The 18,840-nt window shown below is 44.0% G+C and overlaps 1 protein-coding gene across 5 annotated transcripts; it reads right to left on the minus strand.

The window, feature by feature from the left end:
- Window positions 1-4,751: 4,751 nt before the first annotated feature.
- Window positions 4,752-17,595, minus strand: akap1a (A kinase (PRKA) anchor protein 1a). Of its 5 annotated transcripts, none has more exons than XM_066651184.1 (12): window positions 17,461-17,595; window positions 15,130-15,254; window positions 13,813-14,913; window positions 12,971-13,077; window positions 11,772-11,898; window positions 11,033-11,151; window positions 10,766-10,943; window positions 7,687-7,837; window positions 7,521-7,588; window positions 7,221-7,294; window positions 6,849-6,908; window positions 4,752-5,426 (listed from the first exon to the last, which is right to left on the minus strand). In XM_066651184.1, exons 3-12 carry the CDS (start codon window positions 14,885-14,887, stop codon window positions 5,364-5,366), a joined length of 2,022 nt encoding a protein of 673 aa, XP_066507281.1. In that variant the 5' UTR covers window positions 14,888-14,913; window positions 15,130-15,254; window positions 17,461-17,595; the 3' UTR covers window positions 4,752-5,363. The 5 variants fall into 5 exon arrangements, with proteins under 5 accessions (XP_066507281.1, XP_066507282.1, XP_066507283.1 ...); XM_066651185.1 differs by having other exon boundaries at window positions 15,130-15,281; window positions 17,461-17,529; XM_066651186.1 differs by lacking the exon at window positions 17,461-17,595 and adding an exon at window positions 17,298-17,319.
- Between the last annotated feature and the right edge of the window lie 1,245 nt (window positions 17,596-18,840).

Consider the following 18,840-nt stretch of genomic DNA (forward strand, 5'->3'; position numbering starts at 1 on the left):
CAAGATGATCAGAGCTTCATTGAGGGATAAAAGCAGAAGCGCCATCCTTTTTCTCTCGTGGTCTGTCTGTTGGGAAGACAGCAGAAACGACAGCACTTCAGGGGGCTTGGAAACAGGCGAGCAGCTCACTCCAGGCCAAATTCAGAAAGAAACTGGGTCAGACACCAATCTGGCAGACTGAGCACACCCAGGAAGTCTAGCTGATCAGGCACAGCACTGGAGAGAGTGCAGTGTTTAGAGAGTGTGATGACTTCTTTCTCTGGTGCAGCATGCAGCTCATAAATCAAGCTCAGACACAGAAATTAAGCAGCAGACACACCGTCCAAGGCCAGAGCAATGCAGGGTGCAGCCAGGAAGAGAAAACACGGCTCCTCGCTGGACGTGCAGTATGTGTAGACGTGTAAGGAAAAAGGTGCAGCTGTTTAGGACCAAGAGTGAGCAAGAAAATCAAGGAGAAATTAAAGCATTGGTAGAAAGGGTAATAAGCAGAAGACCAGCTTTTATAATCCTGGGGTTAGTTTTGATTACAGATACCAGTCATTATATTTTCATATCGTGATTGTGGCCAGAACTATCACGGTAATCTGTATTATGGTATAAAAAAGTAATTAAACACTTAAATGCCTTTTATACTGAGCAACAAAAATGAACAACACAGTTTAAACCAAAAAAAGAAAGACGTAAATGGCCAGCGGTAAATGTTTTTCCTGTTTGCCTTCTGTAAAGCTGTAATGTCGAGTGAGATTAAGATAGTAATTGTGTTTTTGTCACAGTCAGTCACCCGGAAGAAACCCATGCCGACACAGGGAGAACACAACACACTCCTTACAGACAGTCACCCGGAGGAAACCCACGCAGACACAGGGAGAACACACCACACTCCTTACAGTCACCCGGAGGAAACCCACACGGACACAGGGAGAACAGGTACAGGACAACTACTGACATGCAGACTGACCAATTAAGTGTTTACAGAGAAGGTTATCGACCAATAACGATAGCTCTACAGTCACCCCATCCAATCAGAAGATTTTAGGCTACTTCACCACGCCCCCTTCTCACTCAAGCGAACATATCGGAGTAGGGGAGGGCGGGACTAGTTTGTGAACGAAACTTCTCGAAGTTCTATGTAAACTCTAGAAAAACAAAATCCCGGACGTTTGTGAAATTCCGCCCGGACATTTTTTTAAGTCTAAAAAAGAGGACATGTCCGGGTAAAAGAGGACGTCTGGTCACCCTAGGTAACTAATCTCCCATTTGAATTTCTGTTGTTTATTTCAAACAGCACCTACACCACAAAAGTAAATAGACTGGAACAATTTAATAAGGTGGAACTTCTGTTAATGTTGGCAGCACTCTTAAGGTAGAAAATCTCTGAAAAAGCACTAGAATATTTAAGGTGGAACCAGTGGAGTTTATAACTCTGGCTAGAAAGCCTTATTCTTTGCTTAAGACGTATTGCCTGTAGTCACAAATGGAATGAAATGACTAAACCAGCACATGTCCACAGCCACACGTGTGTTTACAAGTGCCTAAACAGTTAGCGTTAACCCATTAGCTGACTTTCAGTTTTCACTCACTCCAGTGTGGTGCTCAATCTCACCTCCCAATCCTGGGCTCAACATAGCGGCTCTGTCACTGCACCGTAATCCCCCCCGCGGACACAAAAACGGACGTCACGTGCCGGGCCAACGCAGCTGTGTCTGGGAGACTGTTCCTAATTTGGGTTGCAAGATCCCGATGAACACTCACTTAGCTTTTCCAAAACGGACAGGATTTAAAATGATAGGAACTCTCGAAGGTACTCGAGAAGTAAGGTAGAACGCACAAATGAGGTGAACTATGATCAATCTTCAGTACTTTGAGCAAAGATTATAGATCTTTAACAGCCACTGACTGGAGGGAAAGATCAGGATTTAAGTGGAAGCCAATCTTGAGGTAATGAGCTACAGAGAGATTCAGCCAAGCACTTCAGTTCATCTAACACCTTTAAAGAAAAACTACCAATCTCTCCAAGTACATAACATCCTTAGCATCATGTGCATGTTTTCACATGCTGCTGTAAAATTTGCCCGTTGTAAATTAGACGTCTTTGTAGACACCTCTGTAATCACTGGAGAATCAGCCTTAAGAGGATTTTCTCTTTGGTTTCCGTGTAAATTTAACTGTAATAAAATATGAAAGGATTAGATTACTGCATAAAACAGCCATTGATTAAATCCACCAAGCAAGACTGACATTCGAATAGTTCAATCAAAACAGAAACCATACGGGTTTACAGTCGCTCACAGACGAGGGATGAAGCTCTTGTCCTAAAGGACAGAGGCAGGACTTAAGCGTTACGAGGGAGAAATGTGAGACAAATCTGGGATGACAACCTGCCTCCAAAATAGTTGATCAGAGCTCAGGACAAGCAGGAAGCCGACAGGTTGGAGGGAGCCATTTCCACAAGGCGAACCCCAAAGTAAAACATGTGCTGCTCCTCTGGGATTGTGTCTGCAATGGCACGACATCAAGAAAGGCAACAATCGATAATGATGAATGATATAAAATGCCTCGAGTTGGTCATGCAATGTCCAGAAGAGCCACCTCAGGCGTCCAAAGTGGCGGCAGTGACCTGTAGACTTCTGAACTTCTGACAGATGATTTATCACAGTGTCCTTTTCATTGCATCCTACAAACACTGGGAACACGTGGTCACCCAGCAGAAGGAGAAGGAAAGGAGTAATTAAAAAGAGAGCGCCGCAAAATTTCATTGTGCGCCGAGAACTAAAGTATACCACAGGCATCAAACAATCTGCTGCCGCTGCCACGCGGCTAAATCGCAAAGCAATAGCGCAAAGAAAATTGGTGGAAGAGTAAAAGACAATTGGCTGCCATGACAGAAAGAGGGAAGAGATTGGAAAAACAACTAAACAGAAAGCACCCAATCAACACACAGAATGCCACAGCCACTCTCGACAAGAAAATTACTCATCCAGTTTCTAACAACTGCTGTTCACAGAGTGCTAAAAACAGCAAAGCAGGTCTGGTCTGCCCGGAGTAAACACAGAGGAGTTGAATCTGAGGAAGCAAACACCTGTAACATTCGTCCTGGACTTTGACCGTGTCTTTATTAGGGGGCTAGCAGGGTAGTGTCGGTGGCTGTAAGAACAGAGCAGAGCTTCTCCTGCACGAGTTGCACGGGCGCCGGCACGCGTCTAAAGCACGTGGATCATTTCCTGCTGTGAGAACAAGCTTGAAGCAGTAAATCTCCAGCTGTGCGCTGTGTCCTAGAACCTGATGCTCTAGAGCTTCTCTAAGGATTCTCTGGAGTTTATATGTGAAAGGAGCTGAAGGGGATTCTCATTTGATCATAAGCAGAAGTTGACCCGATAAGATGTGCACAATGATTTCATAACCGGTTTAACTCGGCCCAATGACTGGAGTACACTGCAGGTCCCGCAAGGTTTTATTGGCTGTGAAAAAAATAGCTTATTTTATTCACATTTTAACTTGTTTTGTTTCTGTTTACTCTTTATTTTGGCAGTTTTTATTTTTTCCCCACTGTGGGGGCGGCACGGTGGCGCAGCAGGTAGTGTCGCAGTCACACAGCTCCAGGGATTCCAGGGGTTCGATTCCTGCTCCAGGTGACTGTCTGTGAGGAGTGTGGTGTGTTCTCCCTGTGTCTGCGTGGGTTTCCTCCGGGTGACAGTCTGTGAGGAGTGTGGTGTGTTCTCCCTGTGTCTGCGTGGGTTTCCTCCGGGTGACTGTCTGTGAGGAGTGTGGTGTGTTCTCCCTGTGTCTGCGTGGGTTTCCTCCGGGTGACAGTCTGTGAGGAGTGTGGTGTGTTCTCCCTGTGTCTGCGTGGGATTCCTCCGGGTGACAGTCTGTGAGGAGTGTGGTGTGTTCTCCCTGTGTCTGCGTGGGTTTCCTCCGGGTGCTCCGGTTTCCTCCCACAGTCCAAAAACACACGTTGGTAGGTGGATTGGCGACTCAAAAAGTGACCGTAGGTGCGAGTGTGTGTGTGTGTGTTGCCCTGTGAAGGACTGGCGCCCCCTCCAGGGTGTATTCCCACCTTGCGCCCAATGATTCCAGGTAGGCTCTGGACCCACCGCGACCCTGAACTGGATAAGGGTTACAGATAATGAATGAATGTTTCACTGTTCTAATTTTTCTACTTGCTTTATAGTTTGTTTGTTTATTATTACATTTATTTGTAATTGGCTTTTTTTTGTCGTCTTTATAGGCATTAGGATTGTTCTAATTTTGATTCTATGTAAAGTGATGCTTCTGTTTTTTGTTTTTTTTTTTAACTCAATATTCCCAAGTCTGAATAAAGGTTGAATAAATAAATATGAAGAAAGAATGACTTGAGAAGACTACATATAATGGCATTAAAACAACTCCACTAAATGAATGAGTAGAATTCTAGCTTTGCATTTTAAGTGCAGGCAAACTTCCTGCATCCGTGTTGTCCTCATTTTAATCTCATCTGTAAACACCACTGCCACTGTGACCTCCTACCTCTCTCATGTATGAGCCAATCCCTTATTATGATGTCCTTTGAAAACTAGGCTTCCAGAAGGAAACAGTGTTTCAGACGTCATGTTCTAAATATGAAAAAGGAGAGAGAAAATGTCTGAATATACACCGGGAAAAAGAAAAACCCTAAACCTGAGCAAGTGAAATCCTCAAAGGCAATACATCTTGTTGTTTTTTCACTTCAACATGATTCAAAGCAACAGCACGCCAAGGTTTACTTAACCACCATAAATCTTTAATTTAACAGAGCAAAGGAAAGTGATTCCCCACATCGAGTGCGGTGCTGTTTTAGTTTAGTCTGTGCATTCGCCTGTCAGCAAGAAAACAACAGGCTGATCCTACTTTTAGGATTCCCCATCTCTCAGTTAAAACGGGGAAAGACGTGCAGTAAAAAAAGACAGGAGAAGAACAGAAGTAACTAACACTGAATGGGACAAAACACACATTCACAGCTGAGAACTGATGAAACACCAGTGAACTCCAACATAAAAAATTAAAAATGCTTCTGTTCTGAGGTCACACACATGGAATATGTTCCGAGTACATTAAGTGTGTCCATGATGCTCTGGATTATATATGTTTTTCTGAATAACTTAATTAACTTAACAATTTAACACTTTCTTTAGACAAAACGTTCAAAACAGACAGCAGCTGCAGCACGTGTAATGAACACAAAGGCCCTGTACATTACAGTCTGTGAGCAGCACACACCAATGCCTAATTCAGTACATCGTATAAAGAGCACCTCTGTGTGGATGTATGCTTAATGCAGGTGAAGATCAGGTGAAAATCCGTCAAAGGCAAGAGATCAAAAGACTAGTTGAGAGCTGAACGGGCCGTCAGTGGCTGTCTAACCACGAGCAAAGCCCACGCTCAACCAGCAGTCCATTCACCAAAATCATCTACAGGAGAAGATAGGAGACACACACAAACGTTATATTCTTTAAAGGCTGAGCACCAGCGATATGAAAGTGTTAAACAAATAAATACAGTGGAGTTTGAGTTCCTAACTTGTGTTTATTGATCGTCAGAAAACATGTTAATTCTTACTCATTGAAGGAATAAGGTTTAAAAGACCATTGCCCCCCCCAACGGTGTTGGGAAACTCTAATAGGCGTCTTGCCTGTGACGTAGACGGTGGACAACACTCTAGAAGCTGCACTTAATTTAATGCAAAATGACGAAAAGGTGTGTTGTTTTTGGCTGCAATCATTCAATGTACAGTGGGACATCTGTGCACAAATGGCCCAAAGATCCCAAAATATCCAGAAAATGGACTAAATCTGTCTACTTTAAACGGGCACTTTGGAAAGGACCATCCGCTCACTCCGTTATCTGTAGCTCATTTCACTGGCGCTTTTCCAACAATATGGGCATGTAAGGACACCAACGAAAGGTGTTCAAGAGCCTCTGTAACATGGAGGTAAACAGGGTAAGGACACTCACTTCGCCTGTTTTAGTTGGTGTTAGTTAACGTTAGCTTGACTCGCTAAACTCGGTGTCTCAGATTATACTCGGCTACGTAGCTGCATTACGGAGGTTTATAGTGTCGGATGAATTCGAGTTCGACTTCGATCACATTTACAAGAATAACGGTACCTCTACATTTGAGTTTAGCTTATTGCTAGGCTATTGTCATGAATAATGTTGGTTATTCAGCTAGATACTGTCATAACAGTCAGTCATAACGGTGTTTTACCGCGGCGTTGTTCAGCTGTTGTCCACCAGTGACGTCACGGTTGCGTTCAAGAATTTCCGTAGAGAGCTCGGGTTTTTCCGTCAATTTAATAAAATTGTCAGTTTTAAAGCAAATTAAGCTGCTAATTTCATTTTAATTCATACTTATATCTGTCAGGAACTACAATAATGTGATATATATTAATGGAGCTCCATTAAGTGGTGATTAGCCTTTAAGAAGAAAAGGCAATGAATTTCACAACAAAAACCACGTAACAACCGTCTATGCTTAAAAATTCCTAATGTCTGACAACACCACCACTGACTGAGGGCACAGTTCAGATCAAAGACACATTCATTTGAAGATCTGTAGTCCACCAACCCTTTGCGGGGGGGAGGGGGGTGGAGATCTCTTCAATCACATCACTAGACCTGCATTTATGCGAGGGCTCCTAGACCAGAGCTGTGCACTCAGGCTCAGGGTGAACAGCAAGTGGCTCATTATCATTTAAAGAAACAGAGTCTGTAAGCCACTCTAACAATCTCATCCATAAACCAGTGAAGTGCTTCACAAAGCTGGATTTCAGTACACATGAATACGTATTTATTGAGGAAAATTTGCCACAATAAATGTAACGAATACAGACCTCCTCTCCCGCCTGCCGCCACATATGCGCCAAGGGCAGTCCATTCCGACTGCCTGTGACCTGAGAACAGAGCACAGAGTGACCTGCAGACTTCCTTTCTGAAGGTACGAGTGAGTCAGCCTCCCCACTGAGGAACTGATTAAAGAGCTTGTTCTCCCCACCCACAGATAACCACTCGAAGCAGAGGGAGCCATAACTTTAGACAAAAAAACGTTCCCCCACTGATCTCTAAGGAATAGAACCATCAGCATAAACCAGTCCAAAACATCAAGGGGCACCATCATCTTTGGTGGAAATAAAGGTGTGAACCCTGCTTTCATTCCAGGATCAACATTTTAAAAAAATAAAATCCTCAAAATATCCATTTCTTACCTTTATGATTAAAGGCACCCCTTGTGTTAATTCTTCAAGAGCTTCTTTGGCCTCGAGTGAAAACTCCTCTTTGCCTGAGACATCAAACAAACAGCATTCTGAGACTACAGTGACTGGACCCAGATGTTTTTAAATCACATGGCATGAAATTTACATGCAGTACGATTCCAAAAACACGGGGACAGTGCAATAAAATATATTTATGAAGCCACAGGCCTGTGTAATAATTATAAAAACAAAGACGCCATGGAAGATAACACCATACGGTCTTTAGCCCATCGTATGTAATACTCGTTTTACCTGGCAGCGGTGCAACATTATCTAAAATAACCTCAGATCCTTGGAAAGGCAACGCCACAAAGTCGGACCTGGGAAAATAATCACAGCCATGTTACAGCATTAAGGTTCAGAATCTCAAGCTCGGAAAAACAACAGCGAAGTTTTAAAACAGACCCAACAAGCCGACCTTATCTGTCTGAGGGAGCTGAGGTTAACTGTAACATAGCCACCGTAGTCCACGTATCTGATCTGGACCGTATTGGAGTCTTTGTGGTGCTGGATAACCTGAGCCCTCCACCAGTCACCGTCTGCAGAGGGGGCTGCACACACCACCCCCACTGAGAGAAAGGAAGAGAGAGAGAGAGCGCGAGACAATTAGTACATTTTCAGGAGGTCAACAACTCGTTTCACACAGAGAATTCAATACAATTTTTTTTAAAGAGTAAAACGCACACACCCCCCGTGGGAGACTGTATCAGACGAGTTCATGCAGTCACTCTTATGAAGTTGAAAAAGGGTCAAAAAGATGGAGTTTGTAAAACAGTACTCACAAATGTAACGGACTTTGTAACTGCGTTTGAGCAACTACAGACACGTAAAACTAAAATCCACAAATGTATTGGAATGCACAAATTTAAAACAACAATTTAAATTCCCAAATGTGTAAAAAAGATTTGCATTTGTAAATCAAATGTTGTGAATGGGCAGCATGGTGGTGCAGCAGGTAGGTGTCGCAGTCACACAGCTACAGGGACCTGGAGGTTGTGGGTTCGATTCCCGCTGTGAGGAGTGTGGTGTGTTCTCCCTGTGTCTGCGTGGGTTTCCTCCGGGTGACTGTCTGTGAGGAGTGTGGTGTGTTCTCCCTGTGTCTGCGTGGGTTTCCTCCGGGTGACTGTCTGTGAGGAGTGTGGTGTGTTCTCCCTGTGTCTGCGTGGGTTTCCTCCGGGTGACTGTCTGTGAGGAGTGTGGTGTGTTCTCCCTGTATCTGCGTGGGTTTCCTCCGGGTGACTGTCTGTGAGGAGTGTGTCTGCGTGGCTTTCCTCCGGGTGACTGTCTGTGAGGAGTGTGGTGTGTTCTCCCTGTATCTGCGTGGGTTTCCTCCGGGTGACTGTCTGTGAGGAGTGTGTCTGCGTGGGTTTCCTCCAGGTTACTGTCTGTGAGGAGTGTGGTGTGTTTTCTCTGTGTCTGCATGGGTTTCCTCCGGGTGACTGTCTGTGAGGAGTGTGGTGTGTTCTCCCTGTGTCTGTGTGGGTTTCCTCCGGGTGACTGTTTGTGAGGAGTGTGGTGTGTTCTCTCTGTGTCTGCGTGGGTTTCCTCCGGGTGACTGTCTGTGAGGAGTGTGATGTGTTCTCCCTGTATCTGCGCGGGTTTCCTCCGGGTGCTCCGGTTGACTGGCGACTCAAAAGTGTCTGTAGGTGTAAGTGAGCGATTGTGTGTGTTGCCCTGTGAAGGACTGGCGCCCCCTCCAGGGTGTATTCCCACCTTGCGTCCAATGATTCCAGGTAGGCTCCGGACCCACCGCGACCCTGAATTGGATAAGTGCTTACAGATAACAAATGAATGAATGTTGTGAACGTGTGAATCAGTACCTTCTCAAACGGCTTAAAATGTGCAAGAGCAAAGCTTTCTGAGGTTTCAAATGTGACAGTGGGAGTTTTTGAATGAGGTGGAAAAAATCCACACATTCACCTTCTCTGCTGCGTGTGAATCTCTTTACGCAGTTGCGGATTTAAGACCCTGTTTTGACGGACAGTAGATCAGTAGATGGACCAATAGGACAACTTGGACCAATCAGATCGCGAGGTTTGTTTCACCAATCAGAACACTGATTTGTTGCTGTCAGCCTAGCAAGTTTCCACCAAAAGAACTCTGGTTCTTGAAGCGGTTCTGTTCCTGATTCTTGGAACCTGGGTTCTTTCCAGTGAACCGTCGCATTTCTATATGTTTAGAGGTTAATCAGGAATACGTCATGAGCGGGGGACGCTGTGGCCAAGTTCAGAGTCGTCCTGCTGACCTTGTGAACAGCGGAGAAACGTAACCAACAGCTCATAGCTTCAAATACAGCGTTATCGCCCAGTGGAGATAGACAGGGTCATTTACAAAGAACAGCCAAAGTAGTTGGTTCTTGGCGGCTCTTGGTTACGTTTCTCCACTGTCCGTAGAAACGCGGCAGTTCACTGGAAAGAACCAAGGTTCCAAGAATCAGGAACGGGACCAGTTCAAGAACCGGAGTTCATTTGGTGGAAAAGCGCTATGGACGACAGCAACAAATCAGTGTTCTGATTGGTTAAACAAACCTCACGATCTGATTGGTCTAGCTAAAGCTTTCCCATTGGTCCATCAATTGGCCGTCAAAACAGGGTCATAAATTCGCAACTGCGAAAAGAGACTCGCACACGCAGCAGAGAAGGTGAATGTGTGGATTTTTTCCACCTCGTTCAAAAACTCTGTCACATTTGAAACTATAAAATGGCCTGCTCGAGACGTACTGATTCACGACACTTGATTTACAAATGCAAATCTTTTTTACACATTTGTGAATTTAAATTGTTGTTGTTTTAAAATGGTGCATTCCATTACATTAACGCAGTTACAAAGTCCGTTACATTTGTGAGTATTGTTTTACAAACTCTAAATATTTTTGACTCCATACACACTTACTTTCCCCAGACTTTCTACGTCTTTGTAAAGTCTGGGACATATGTTGCAGGTTATTGCTTTCACACAAAACTCCTCTGGGTAAACTCTGGAAAACGTCTAGGAGACCGTTAATGCGCTTTAGTTTCTTTTCCAATCCAACTATTTCAGATGCTTAAGCAAACTCAGTCGCCACTTAATGGTGGCTTACATTTCTCCAACATCTGTTGATAATTAATTAGGACTTCCTCAAGCAAATGAAGCAAGAAGCAAAATGTAAAGGTTTCAAAATCCACACCTTACTATTTATAGCCAGTACACAAAAAGCAGCACGTATAACACGATGTCCTGACACTGTATAATAACAGGGACGGTGTGTTACTGTAATGAATTTGGAGGTGTAAAGCAAAGTAATGGTGCTTATGTGAGAAACAGTGTGAAACCGGACGTGTGAACCATTCGATAATGTCACAAGCCGAAGGTGAGAAAGAAGAGAGAGCCTCTGTCTGTGTGTGTGTGTGTGTTTCTGTAGGAAGCTGAACAGGAAAGGGCACAGGCAAGCGAAAACACCGAGTTCTGAACGCAGGTTGTGTTTATGTTTACACAGACAGCTTCTTGGCATGGTTTACCTTCGACTGGTGTGGGCAGGCTCGGGCATCCTGGGCGGGAGTAGCAGAAGAGCATCTGTTCATTGAGGCTGCGCAAGGCGTAGTACGTGGGGTGAGTGTGCTGCTGCACAAACAGATAATTCGCTGTCTCGACTCGTGGCACAATTACCTCCACAGTGCTGTCCTGAGGAAGCAGCAGCTAGAGACCCAAAACACACACACACACTCTGCAGCAGCCACGGGAGTACACACAGGCAACAAATTACAACTTAGATCTATGACACTCACCCAGGAGGTGATGGGGAGAGAAGGAAGGGACGGTACATGGCAGCGGCGGTTGGTTAAATCCAAATCTTTGAACTTCTTCCTGATGAGTGCCAGTGCATTTTCCACCTGCAACTTTGACCCTGAGAGGGTCAAACCAACAGCATGGAATTAGCAGATCTCCTAGTGCCACCCAGTGGACGACGGTGGCATTTATTTCTGGTGAATCTTAGTCGTTAAGTTGAAGCAGCAATTTTGTGTGTGGAAATAGGGCTCCCTTGCTATTAGCCTGCGCTGTGAAATGCCAAGTGAATGGTTTACCTGGACAAATGTGTAGGGTCTGTATAGCAGCGGCAGAGACCATTGATTGATCTGCAACAACTCTGATCTGACTAGCGGTCAGTGTAAAAATGTGTTACGGTGTTAAAATATAGGTCATTAACGCACGTTAGCATGCAGTAAAATAAACCAAAAAATGATCAATGTAAACCAAAATTATTATCCCATGGAGGTCTGGGTTTGGAATCATACTCAAAACAATTAACCACTCCTGTCAGGAGTTTGGCGTTTTCTCCTAGTGTCTGCATGGGTTTCCTCCAGCTGTTTCCTCCCTCAGTCCAAAAACCGTGTGTGAGTGTGTGGTGCCCTATGATGGACTGGGTGTAAGGTCCAGGGTGCCCCCCCCCCCCCACGCCTTGTGCCTCTGACCCACCGTGACCCTTTACTGAATAAGCAGTTACAGACTGCTCAGGAGTAAACTCACCCTCTATATGGCAGGTCTGAAACTCATGAGTGTAAGGAAGTGTAGACACATAGATCTTCGCACCAGAGTTTTGCTTCAGGAAGCTAATATGCTTGCCTTGTTTTCCAATTAATCTCCCAACAAGACGCTGCCAAAACAGGGGTTTTGCACCATTAAAAATACATACTGCAAGTATAATCATCTAGTGTAAAAGCTGCTGCTTTATGTATAACAGTAATTGTGGTCCTGGTTAGCTAATACATACATCACAGTGCGTGTTAGCATAATTAAAATGACAGATATGAATCAACCAAGGATTAACACAAAACCTAGCATCAGCAGGGGGTGATTTCCCCAAACAGGATTTCACTAAAACTACACAGTACCATCCCTTAGGCATTCCTCCATTTGGACAGACCAAAGTTTTTTGGTGAACTGAAAAATCCTGCTTTGAGGACTACCTCCAAGGCTATCCTTCCCATTACAAAGCCAAAACCATCTTTATAAAAGTCACACTGAACACTGCTATTGAGTCTTACATTTGAATTGCTACAAAACGCAGAACCTCCAGATTGCCATCATGTTTTTAACCTTCTTCAGGGTGGATTAGGCATTAGGAATATATTGGTACAAGCCACAGCTTCACTGATCCCTAAGTTTAACCAGCACTCAGGGATTAAAGCAAATAAATAAATTTTAAAACATTTATGAAATGTTTTATTCACTTTTGCCTTTTGGCTGTAAAACCATGAGCCTGAAGCTTTGCTAACCCTGGTACACTTTTCAGAGTTTCAACATGTGTAGAGGCTATCACTCTAGAAGTGGAGGATGAGGAGAAATAGGCTGGAGCAAGCAATGTCTCACTAGAAGGACCAAGCTCCGGTCATTTGACCACATGGACCTCCTAAATATCTTTGTAAGGAATCAAGTTTCAGAAAATGCTCCCTTAAAATATATATGTCTTCCCCAGAACTGTCCTTTTTGTAACTTTTGTCATGTGAAGCCTCCTTTTAATCAATATATCATGTGAAGTCTAGTTTAAATTGATAATTTTCTTTTCTGCCTGCAGTTTCGGACATGCAGTTTAGATTAAACATACAGCACCTCATCCACAGTCGACAACATGACAACGGACCGTCATAGCAACCTAGAACTTTAATCCCCGAGCACTGGCTAAAAGACCCTGTCTGATCAATATACAAACTGGATTCGAGGCTCACCGATGGCACTTCTATGTCCCAGAGAACCGTGGCCAAGCTTGGTAACGGAGCAGTTCGCCTGCTGTGGACCCCACCCTCTCCATTCATGCATGTTACATCATTAGTACCTGCACGAGAGGACAAGACGGACCTAAAAAGATTATATGAGTAGACATCTACTGCATACTACTTCCAGCATGTTACTTGAGAAACCTCGCTGTCACATCAAAACCTCATTTTCAAATCATTCTGACGCCATTTGAAGACACCAGCTGCATCTTCAGTGGGGGATAGTAATCATTTTTTCTAAATGTCCATCTAAGTTTGTCCAGAAGGGTGATGCACAGTGGTTTGATGTGAGAAGGTGCTTACTGACTCAAATATCATAGTGGTCACAGGAACCAGGAGTTCATATCTAAAACACACATAATACATATTGTATTTAATATTCAAAACTAATCCGAATAAGACTAATAACGGTGAGGGAGCATTTAGGGGCTTTCTCAAAAATTAACTGCACACCAAAAAGCTCCAAATGACTTTGTTTTACAGCTCTATGACTTAGTTGTACATCTTTTTTGAAGAAATAATTAAATATTCCCTTTTAAAAGTTAATAGATTTGCAAGCTTTTGCTATGACAGCTACGTCAAATTACACAGAAACGTTAAAAGCAGTTCACTTGCAAAACACATTGGATGCAATTAAAAGGAAAGGGACGAGTCAGTATTCATTTTAAAAAAAGGCACTTGCAGTTGCTGAAGCGTGAAAGTCGGTCAACTGATCCATTTCCGTAATCAGAGAACTGAATGGAAGCGGGTTCAAGAACAAGTCACAACAGTTTCAAAGTGACGCAAAGACTAACCTTTTGAAGCGTCTGCAGGGAGGTGTTTTCCATTTTGCCTGGCCGGGTCATGGTAAAGGTCTTGAATTTTACTTTCAGAAGCTGGCGAAACAGTACGAATAGATTCGACGTGCAGAGGAGAGCGTTGTTCATCGGCTCCAATCCCGTCCTCTGAATGACACGTGCTACATCCAGAATCCTCTCCCACGCGGAATACTGAAGGACTCATGGGCTGGTCAGTCAGATAGTCTACAGAAGACACACTTTCCTCTAATTTCTCTTCCATAGATGAACTTTCTTCCTTGTTGAGGTCTCTTGGGCTTTGGGCAACAGTCTGAGCTTCACACGGTAGGGTTTCCCTAGGCTCCTTTTGGTCTTTTCTTTTTAAAATATCATCATCATTCGCCAAGACCTCTTCTGTGGCAACACGGATGGCCTCCTTGACCAACCGATAACTGAGCCGCTCCACATCCTTTTCATTCGGGTTCTCAGGCAGGCTGGGGAGTTCATATCCCTTGGGGCAGACAGTCCTTGGAGGCTCCTGTATAAAAGTTTTAGTATCAGATTCAGGGCAGGAGGGTTTAGTCTCGCCCGCCGTAAAGTCTGAGTGGCCTTTAGAAGCGACGCCATCTTTCTCTGTCTCCATTTCTGGTTTTTCAGCAAGAAGAGCAGCCGCTTCAGCCTCAGAAACCTCCCCTTCTGGTTCTGGGCGATCTCCTTTCAGAGGCCGGGGAGCTGGAGAGGAAGTAGGGGCATTGGGCAACTTGGCACTGCTGCTAACATAAAAGCAATCTGAAACTTCAAGGATCAAATTCTGGTCACTGTATGAACTACAACTATCCTGTTCTTGCTTTTTCTGAGTGTGCAAACTGCAATCTGTATTCAATCCCTGTATTAATGCTTTATTTCCAATAGAAGCCGACCTCTGGTCCACCGAACCCTCCTTTAGGCTCTGAATACCAGGAGTTATAACACTTTCCTCTTCAAGAAGCAGCTCTTCAAGGGTCCTCCTCCTCCTCCTGAAGGCGTACCAGCACCAGCCGAGCAGAGCCAGGGCTGAGAGAGGGACGAGGGACTTGAGACGTGGCCACAGCATTTTCTAGACCAGGACGCCTCTCACACCTGTCAAGACCATGAGGGGAGAGAGAGCAGAAAGAACTGTCAAGTACTTCTGAGCAGGTCAGCTTACCTGGACTCTATGGAGCAGGACCGAAACGCGAGGAGCTCGAACGGTGGGTCAGGTATAAGGCTGGAGATACGGAGGTGCAAAAGCAACATCGCTGTAACACAAGGTGGAGACTCAGTTGGCACATTCGACTGAGGAGCCAAGGCAGTTACCTGATAACAATCCTTAGAGCTCAGGTATCACACGGTGTCTGTCCACCGCAGTCAACATGAGAACAGGGCCAAGCGTCCAACAGGAACGTACAGCTGTGAGATGTCTGCGAACCTCTTGAAATGATCTGGATTTGGGGCAACATTTGACTGATCTTCATTTTGGTGAAAAGAATGTTACACAGATTAATAAAAGTATGTTAATATCTAACAATACGTAATGATAATACATTGATAAATATGGGTACTATTCATCTCTGATAATCATTTATCATCAGAACGTGAACAGAACGGTGCGCTCTGTTTGATCTTTGTGGTATTTTGACCAAAGTACATCACAGACAATTATTTTAGACCCCAGAACTGTGTGCACTTAGGGAAAAGAGGGAGAATGTGTCTCCTTTGAACACCGTGAGATGAAGCTTATTATAAATCAATCTAAAACACACTTTAAAAAAGTAATAATAAACAGAGCATGCTCAAATACTTTGTGCCACTATCAGAGACAGCTACAATCTGACACAGTGGGAGCCTGTTTGGCAAAGCTAATCCCTCTGCAGGCCTGTGGCTGCCTGGCCTTTCTTTATTAGCCCAGTGATACCATCCCAACCTGGATGAAAGCCTACATTTGAGAGTTATAAAAAGAACAATATGCAGGTCTTTCCACAGACACATCACAGGCATGGAAATAAAGCCTGCTGTCCACAGGGATATGGAGGATTTTATGAGCTCCTGACTTTGCCCTTCAAAACCTGGCACACTGACAGCAGGATGAACCTGTCAGTGAAGCTACTGCAGTGATGTAAAGCAAACATTCATCCATCCATCCATATATGATTCACTGTGACAGAGAGGAAGATGTGAAATGGAGATTAGATTCTTTAGAGCAGTGACGACACTAATATGCAAATAAAGCCTTTGAACTTATTGTCTAAACCCAGTGTATTTTGTGCGTTTTCTATGGAAGCCTGTTTCCGCCACATAAAATAATAATTAAAAAAAAGGCCCCCGTTTTCATTTTTCATTACTATGCAATTTGCTATCTCAATATATTGTGATACTAACTCATTATTTTGAGATAAGTCAATTTATTGAGATACTATCTCATTATTTTGAGATAATAAGTCAATTTATTGAGACACTATCTCATTATTTTGAGACAGTATCTCATTATTTTAGATATGTCAATATTTTGAGATACTATCTCATTATTTTGAGATAATAAGTCAATTTATTGAGACACTATCTCATTATTTTGAGATAAGTCAATTTATTGAGATACTATCTCATTATTTTAGATATGTCAATATTTTGAGATACTATCTCATTATTTTGAGATAGTAAGTCAATTTATTGAGATACTATCTCATTATTTTGAGACAGTATCTCATTATTTTAGATATGTCAATATATTGAGATGGTATACAATCTCAATATATTGACTTAGTATCTCAAAATAATGAGATAGTATCTCAAAATATTGACATATCTAAAATAATGAGATAGTATCGCTATATTAACTTAGTATCTCAAAATATTGAGATAGCAACTTGCATATTAATGAAAAATAAAAATCGAGGGCCTTTTTAAAATTATTTTATGCGGCAGAGACGGGCTTCCGTAGTTTTCTTACCTCTGTACTGTTCATTATAATTTTTTTTTGGTGGTCCTGTGTTCCTAACACAGTTAGAAATGGACTACACTGTGTAACTGCAGGTCTGTAAGAGTGCTCCTACATGGTCAGTGGTAAGTGAAACGCGTGTAGAGGTGGTTGTTTGTCTAGAAACTCAGTTTTTAAACCATACGAAGGCGAACGAGATGGATGTCTTCATTAGAAACACAACATTCAGTCATAAGTGTGTTGCACATATACAGCGATTAAACTGCTTTACAAAAAGCGAAATACAATATTACACTAATATATGAGTGTAATACAGTGCAGTAAATATACTTCTCCCTTTTTTAAACAAAATTGCATACAGAACAAAGCATTTTGCGGCAAAACTCTGAAAGATTAAGACTTACGCAATTTTATTTGACAGATATTTTGTAAATTTTAAGTTATAATCCTCTCAGACTCATGTCAGTTTCTAAACCCAGGGGAAAAAAGACTTTAACGTCGAATAACATCCACAAAAGTGAAAATTAAAACATAATACTGCTACTGTCACCTGAGGCTAACTGCGCCGGTCTCGTCTACCTTTCAACGGACATAGCCCTAATTTAACACACAAACGGGCCCAACTCTGCACGGAGCTCAATAAATAAACCCTGTTATGTGAGAAATATGAGGGAAAAGAGGTCTAAAACGGGCTAAACGCCGTATTTCCTCACCTTTCTGGCGCCTAAACTGAAGTTTTGAACGTTAGAAAATGAAGGCGAAGCCCTCAGACTTGTCTCCCTCGCGCTCTGGAGCCCCACGTGCACGCCATCAGCCATTAACACACATTACGTTTATTATGCTTCTCCTCCTCCTCCTCCCTCTCTCCCCTCCTCTTCTCTTCTTTCCCTCTAACTCCATCCCCTTGCTTTTTCCTCCCATTCTCCTCCTCCTTTCCCTACTCTATCCTTTGTTTCTCTCTTCTCAAACTATATCCTCATGCTTTTTTTCATTCTCTTCTCTTCTCTTCCCTACCTCCCTGTTATCTCATTCTTCCTTTCATTTTTGTCCCCCCTTTCTTTTCCCTTTTATTTTTCCCTATTCTCCTATTCCTTTCATACTCTTCTTCCTCATTCCTCCCCAATTCCCCATTGTTCATCAATCAAAGACTAAACAAAATTAGAATGCTTTTGGGCGGCACAGTGGTGCAGTTAGGTAGTGTTAGAGTCACACAGCTCCAGGGTCCTGGAGGTTGTGGGTTCGAGTCCCGCTCCGGGTGACTGTCTGTGAGGAGTGTGGTGTGTTCTCCCTGCATCTGCGTGGGTTTCCTCCGGGTGACTGTCTGTGAGGAGTGTGGTGTGTTCTCTCTTTGTCTGCGTGGGTTTCCTCCGGGTGACTGTCTGTGAGGAGTGTGGTGTGTTCTCCCTGTGTCTGCGTGGGTTTCCTCCGGGTGACTGTCTGTGAGGAGTGTGGTGTGTTCTCCCTGTGTCTGCGTGGGTTTCCTCCAGGTGACTGTCTGTGAGGAGTGTTGTGTGTTCTCCCTGCATCTGCGTGGGTTTCCTCCGGGTGACTGTGAGGAGTGTGGTGTGTTCTCCCTGTGTCTGCGTGGGTTTCCTCCGGGTGACTGTCTGTGAGGAGTGTGGTGTGTTCTCTCTGTGTCTGCGTGGGTTTCCTCCGGGTGACTGTCTGTGAGGAGTGTGGTGTGTTCTCCCTGTGTCTGCGTGGGTTTCCTCCGGGTGACTGTCTGTGAGGAGTGTGGTGTGTTCTCCCTGTGTCTGCGTGGGTTTCCTCCGGGTGACCGTCTGTGAGGAGTGTGGAGTGTTCTCCCTGTGTCTGCATGGGTTTCCTCCGGGTGACTGTCTGTGAGGAGTGTGGTGTGTTCTCTCTGTGTCTGTGTGGGTTTCCTCCGGGTGACTGTCTGTGAGGAGTGTGGTATGTTCTCCCTGTGTCTGCGTGGGTTTCCTCCGGGTGACTGTCTGTGAGGAGTGTGGTGTGTTCTCTCTGTGTCTGTGTGGGTTTCCTCCGGGTGACTGTCTGTGAGGAGTGTGGTGTGTTCTCCCTGTGTCTGCGTGGGTTTCCTCCGGGTGACTGTCTGTGAGGAGTGTGGTGTGTTC

Source organism: Hoplias malabaricus, chromosome 18 (genome assembly GCF_029633855.1).
Source record: "Hoplias malabaricus isolate fHopMal1 chromosome 18, fHopMal1.hap1, whole genome shotgun sequence".
NCBI lineage: Eukaryota > Metazoa > Chordata > Actinopteri > Characiformes > Erythrinidae > Hoplias > Hoplias malabaricus.